This window comes from Ochlerotatus camptorhynchus, unplaced genomic scaffold (genome assembly GCF_037179485.1).
Source record: "Ochlerotatus camptorhynchus isolate MF236.1 unplaced genomic scaffold, CSIRO-AGI_Acam_v1.1 ptg000071l, whole genome shotgun sequence".
Classification (NCBI taxonomy): Eukaryota; Metazoa; Arthropoda; class Insecta; order Diptera; family Culicidae; genus Ochlerotatus; species Ochlerotatus camptorhynchus.
The window spans coordinates 1,789,225-1,795,868 of record NW_027040561.1 but is presented as its reverse complement, the minus strand read 5'-3'; the positions used below and the strand labels follow the sequence as shown (position 1 = coordinate 1,795,868).

General features: G+C 48.4%; 1 protein-coding gene across 1 annotated transcript; it reads left to right on the top strand.

The window, feature by feature from the left end:
* Positions 1–674: 674 nt before the first annotated feature.
* On the top strand, positions 675–5,186 carry LOC135697541 (uncharacterized). The gene has a single exon (XM_065217298.1). The coding sequence runs from the start codon at positions 675–677 to the stop codon at positions 5,184–5,186; it is 4,512 nt and encodes a 1,503-aa protein (XP_065073370.1).
* Positions 5,187–6,644: the final 1,458 nt, after the last annotated feature.

Sequence of the window (6,644 nt, the reverse complement as noted above, 5' to 3'; positions counted from 1 at the left end):
GAAAGAACGTTTGTCAACAATGGGGGGGGGCCCCAGTAACTTCTAATGGGACGGTGCCACCTGCATACATCGTTGATCCACTTCAGTTCGAGATTCCGGTGACGCAATCAGCGGCGGGCTCAAGAGATTCCCGCATTCCCTGGTTTAGCCAACAACCACCATCTCAACCGCAACATCCACAACATCAGCATCCTGTCGATCCAGCTAGAAGTGGGCCATCTAGTGGACAACTGGCAGCGAGACAGGTGATGCCACGAGAGTTGCCGAACTTTTCAGGAGATCCTCAAGATTGGCCGCTGTTCTATAGCTCGTTTTGTAACTCTACGGAAACATGCGGGTACACTGACTCCGAAAACTTGGCGCGATTGCAGCGCTGTTTGAAGGGGAATGCATTGGAAGCAGTTAAAAGCCGATTGCTGATGCCACAGTCGGTGCCCTCTGTAATTGATATATTACGGAGGTTGTATGGTCGACCGGAAATTCTGATACATTCTCTCCTCCAAAAATTGCGTTCAGTTCCCTCTCCGAAGACCGATAACTTGCAGTCACAGATAACCTTCGGTCTCGCGGTGCAAAACGTTGTGGACCATATGTCTATCGCCAATCTTCATGACCATCTGTGGAATCCGACACTGCTTCATGAGCTAATAGAGAAACTGCCATCTCAGCTCAAAATGCAGTGGTCCTATTACAAGAGCAGATGCGCTTATGTCAACCTGGCGACCTTCAGCGCTTTCATGTCCGAACTAGTGGTGATGGCTTCGGACGTTACGCTTCCAATAGACGGTCTCACCATGAACGCGAGATCCATCAAACCGGGGAAGGAAAAACCGAAGCTGTACGTACACTCCGAGGAAACGAAAACTGGACAAGTAGTGGACTACGACAAGAAGCCGTCAATGGAGCCGATGAAGAAGACCTGCACGTACTGTGCCTGTGCGAATCATGAAATCGTGAACTGCGTACAGTTCAAGGGACTCGATCTGGATGGGAGATGGAAGGCGATCAAACAAAAGAATTTGTGCAGAAACTGTCTCATACCACATCGGAAGTGGCCCTGCCGTTCCAACAAGGAGTGCGGCGTCGATGGATGCAGAGTTCATCATCACAAGCTACTGCATTCAACTAGGAATCCCTCGCAAAACAGAGTGGAAGCAGGAAGCTCGTCGCGGTCTACGAATAACGATGTGCACCAAAATCTCCACTCTTCGGTTGCATACTCTTTGTTCCGATATTTACCCGTGACTATCCATGGTAACGGTCAGCAAATCAACACCTATGCTTTTCTGGATGATGGTTCGTCGTCTACCCTCCTTGAATCCAGTATTGCATCGGCGCTGGGTATCACGGGGCCAACCGACAACTTTTGTTTGAGTTGGACCGGAAAAATTTCGAGGGAGGAGAAAGGGTCTCAACGTGTGACCGTGGTTATTTCTGGCGTTAGAGAGAAGTTCAAACTCAGCAACGTTCGGACAGTGCAAGAGCTTCAACTTCCAAGTCAAACAATGCAGTATGAAGAGTTGCAGCAGACCTACCCGCACCTGAAGGGTCTGCCAGTTCGCAGTTATACGGAAGCTACGCCGGGGATCATTATCGGACTAGAACACGTTCGACTTCTAACTTCGTTGCGAGTACGAGAAGGTAAAGACAACGAACCTGTGGCGACGAAGACGCGCCTCGGATGGTGCATTTTCGGAAAGAACTCCGGCAATGATTCCGTGCTGGAACAATTGAATCTGCACCTTGATGGTGATCCCGATAATCGAGAACTACATCTGTGGATGAAGCAATTCTTCGCAGTCGAAGAGTCCAGCGTCACCATAAAACCGGAAGCTGAAGAAGATAAGCGAGCGCGGAAGATAATGGAAGCTACGACCCGAAGGGTGAATGGCGTTTTCGAGACGGGACTTTTATGGAAGTACGATCACATCTGCTTCCCTGATAGCTACCCAATGGCGCTACGTCGGCTGAACGCACTGGACAAGCGATTGCGAAAGGACCCAATCCTCGAAGCGAAGGTGAGGGAGCAGATTGCAGAGTATGAAGCGAAAGGGTATGCACATCGTATCACGGCAGACGAGCTGCAGTCTACGGATCCCAGCAAGGTCTGGTATCTACCTCTGGGTATTGTGCAGAACCCGAAGAAACCGGCCAAGTTACGGCTGATCTGGGATGCCAAGGCTCGAGCTGGAGGAGTGTCTTTCAACGATATGTTGATGAAGGGTCCGGATCTTTTGGTGGCGCTGGTAGCAGTACTGTTGCGTTTCAGGCAGAGGGACATTGCTATCGTCGGTGACATAAAGGAGATGTTTCACCAGCTTCGCATCCGGGACGAAGACAAACAATCACAGCGTTTCCTTTTCTGCCTTGAACCAGGATCGAATCCACAGATCTACATAATGGATGTCGCCACTTTCGGTGCGACCTGCTCGCCTAGTCTGGCACAGTTCGTGAAGAACGTGAACGCGAAGGAATTTGCCGAGACATTTCCCAGGGCGGTGAATGCAATAATTCATAACCACTACGTTGACGATTTCTTGGATAGTGTAGACACGGAAGAGGAAGCTGTGGCGTTGATCAACGAGGTGAAATACATCCACTCTCAAGCAGGGTTTGAAATCCGAAACTTCTGCTCCAATTCGGCCGAAGTACTGGCAAGCATCGGGGAATGCAGAACACCACAGGAAGTATCCATGAACTTGGAGAAATCGACAGACTCGGAGCGTATACTGGGTCTGGTGTGGAGGCCAAAAGAGGACGTCTTCACCTTCGATATGAGCAGTCTCAAGGAAGAGATCAAAACGTTGATTAGCGGCTCAACGGTCCCAACCAAACGGCAGGTTCTGCGCACTGTCATGTCGTTATTTGATCCGCTGGGACTGGTTTCGCATTTCGTCGTGCACGGAAAAATCTTAATGCAGCAGATCTGGAGATCCGGTACCGATTGGGACGAACCTATTCCGGAGGAATTGCAGGATAAGTGGCGGTGTTGGTGTGAGTACATGCAGCGCTTGGAAGAGGTGGCAGTACCGCGATGCTTCTTCAAAGGAGTGAACAGCTCCGCTCTCGAGAACGTCGAGGCACATCTATTCGTAGATGCGAGCGAAGTGGCTTGCGCAGCAGTTTTGTATCTTCGCTTCGTGGACAACGGTTCTCCTCGATGCGCGCTGGTGGCGGCTAAAACAAAAGTTGCTCCGCTGAAACCCCTTTCCGTGCCACGTCTGGAGCTACAAGCGGCGATGATTGGAACAAGACTTCTCGACTCAGTGTTGACTTCGCTGGATATCCAGGTTAACAAGCGCTTCCTTTGGTCGGATTCATCAACTGTCCTGTGTTGGTTACGATCCGATAGTCGACGGTATCACCAATTTGTGGCCTTTCGAGTGGGAGAGATTCTTACATCTACTAGCGCGGATGAGTGGCACCACGTGCCTTCCAAACTGAACATTGCTGACGCGGCCACGAAATGGAAAGACGGACCCGGCTTCGATCCGAAGAACCCTTGGTATAGTGCACCGGAGTTTCTGTATAAGCCAAAGGAGCAGTGGCCAAAGGAACCATCTCAGAAGGAGAAGGAAACGGACATCGAGTTGCGAACTGAATTCTTGTTCCATGGAACCACGCCTCAACCGTTGATCGACGTATCCAGATTCTCGAACTGGAATCGACTCCTGAGGACAACAGCCTACGTTCTACGTGCAGTGCGCAGATTGAGAGGAGACAAGGGGTCCAAACCGGATCTCTTGACTCAGAAGGAGCTGCGTGATGCAGAAAACTTGCTTTGGCGGCAGGTTCAATCGGAAATGTATCCTGACGAGTACGCAATTTTGCGACGTAACCAGACGAATCCCAGCAATCCAGTGTCAATTCCGAAGTCCAGTCAGCTATACCGGCTGTCACCGTTCGTAGATGAGAGCGGCGTCATTCGGATGAATAGTAGGCTCACCGCGGCGCGAGCCGTCTCGACAGATATGAAGTACCCGATCCTGTTACCGAAGAAGCACGCTGCGGTCCATCTTCTGGTGGAGGACTATCATCGGCGATTCCTGCACGGCAACGGAGAGACTGTTCACAACGAGATGCGTCAACGGTTCTACATACCAGGATTGCGAAACGTGATACGTCAGGTGTCGAAGCAATGTGTGACTTGTCGTGTTAGGAAGGCTGTTCCACAACCACCCATGATGGCGCCCCTACCCGAGGTGAGAGTCACGGGACTAGTTCGTCCATTTACGCATACCGGAGTGGACTATTTCGGACCGATACAGGTCAAGCAAGGACGCAGTTTGGTGAAGAGGTGGGTGGCACTATTCACGTGCCTCACGGTTCGTGCCATACACGTGGAGTTGGTGCATAGTCTGTCAACTCAGTCCTGCATCATGGCGATAAGGCGATTCGTGGCTCGTCGAGGTTCCCCGGAGTCCTTCCACAGTGACAACGGAACAAACTTCCTGGGGGCCAGCAACATGTTGACCAAGGAGATCCAGGATATCAACGAAGACTGCGCGGTGACGTTTACAAATTCTACGACCAGCTGGGAGTTCAACCCACCATCGGCGCCCCATATGGGCGGATCGTGGGAGCGCATGGTGCGCTCAATGAAGGTAGCGATGTCAGCAATTGCAGATCATCCTCATCACCCTAGCGACGAAGTACTACAGACGGTAGCCATAGAAGCGGAGGCGATCGTAAATTCCAGGCCGCTCACCTACATTCCGCTGGAGTCTACGGAACAAGAGGCTCTAACGCCGAATCATTTCTTGCTGTTCGGTACCAAGGGAGTCGTTCAACCAGCAACTTCGGTGAACTCAGTCGGGAGCAGCTTGAGGGACAGTTGGCGCCTTGCACAGTACCTGGTGGACCAGTTCTGGTGTCGATGGATACGCGAGTACTTGCCCACTATTACGAGACGCACCAAGTGGTTCGAACCAGTCAAGCCTCTAGAACCAGGGGATCTCGTTCTGGTCGTCGACGAAGGCAAGCGGAGCGGTTGGTTAAGAGGACGAATCATGGACGTGACCAAAGCAGCGGATGGACAAGTTCGGCGAGCAGTCGTACAAACCAAAAATGGACTGTTGACCCGACCTGCAGTGAAGTTAGCCCTCCTGGACCTTCAGAAATCTGGACGGTCCGGAACTACACGGGCGGGGGGATGTTACGATACCACAGGGCAGGCTCATTGGTAGCGAGGTGAGTTCCGTACCACCCAAGATCTGGCAACCAGCAAACGTCAAACGGAGCATAGCCGGTGACATGTCACTCAAACGTCACTTCAGCAAAAAACAACAATGTGATCGTGAAAGTGGAGTAAATTCGAGAGTAAACTAAAAGTCAATAAAATCTAATTTAATTATAAGTAAATCCTACCTAAAGCTTGTTAATCTAGATTTGGTGAGCTATTGTCAAGTGAATGTAATGAAATTATCAACCTAGGTAAAATTATATACATTTATTGCCTATTTACGCGCAAAGAAAATCCTAACCCTAAATTTATTATAGATAACTAGTTCTACTATTAGTACGGCTGGATTTATACCAATTGCTTAATATTACAAACCTAAGAGTAAGTACTTAATTAAACTTATCCTAACATGCGAAATTTGTAAAACCTAATCAATATTTATAAAACCTAGGGCAATTTGTTGCTAGCGATAATTCACGTTCACATAGAGTTTCGGGTTTGAACAGGAAGAACAACACGAAAATGTAAGTGAAAACCTTTATTTAAAATCCATTAAAACTCAAACAAATATATAATTACAGCTTTGAAGCTGCTTATGCTGCTATCAAAACGTGTTTACGTCTGCCCGAAAATCTATCCGAACAAGCCTCAGGCTAAAAATCTCTATAATAAAGAAAAAAAAAAAAAAAAAAAAACTCAAGACACACTGTTTTCCGTTGAAAAAATATTTTCTATTCCAACTTTTTAATTTTCAATTGCCACTTTCCAGTAGTCTATTGCTCATTTTCGATAGTGTATTGCTCTCGATTGCTCCTGAGTTTATTATTCTGCCATTTGGTAAATCAGTAACGTACACCTAAAATTAACGAGGTGATTTTTTTAAACATTTCAACCCATTCTCATGAAAAGCATCGGCCGTTGAAACAAACTCCAAATTGAGTAGGATTTCACTCATTTTCGTAAATGGTGTGCGGTTACTAAAGGGTGTCCACGATGAAATTGCCACACACAAAATTGATTCGCAAAATTCGAGTTTTCATCCGATTGCCATCAAATTTTCAGGGATTGAGAAATAACTATTAAACTTCATTTTACCATTTTACTCGTATTTTATTTACAGTCCATACGCAAATGCCCGCACCTTGGCCTTAACCCCGGCCATAAGATTATGCACAACCTGTGAATCAACCGTTTTTTGCATGTAAACCCATACTTTCTTCAGTTCCTCGACTGTCTTCACTACCTTAGGTCGTTTAAGAAGGTGCTGCTTCATAATCGCCCAGTACTTCTCGATGGGGCGGAGCTCCGGAGTGTTGGGAGGGTTGAACATTTTCGGCACGAAATTGACCTTATTGTCCGCATACCACTTCAGCACGTCCTTGGAGTAGTGGCATGAGGCCAAATCCGGCCAGAAGATTGTTGGGACGTTGTGGGCCTTCAGGAGAGGAAGCAGCCGCTTCTG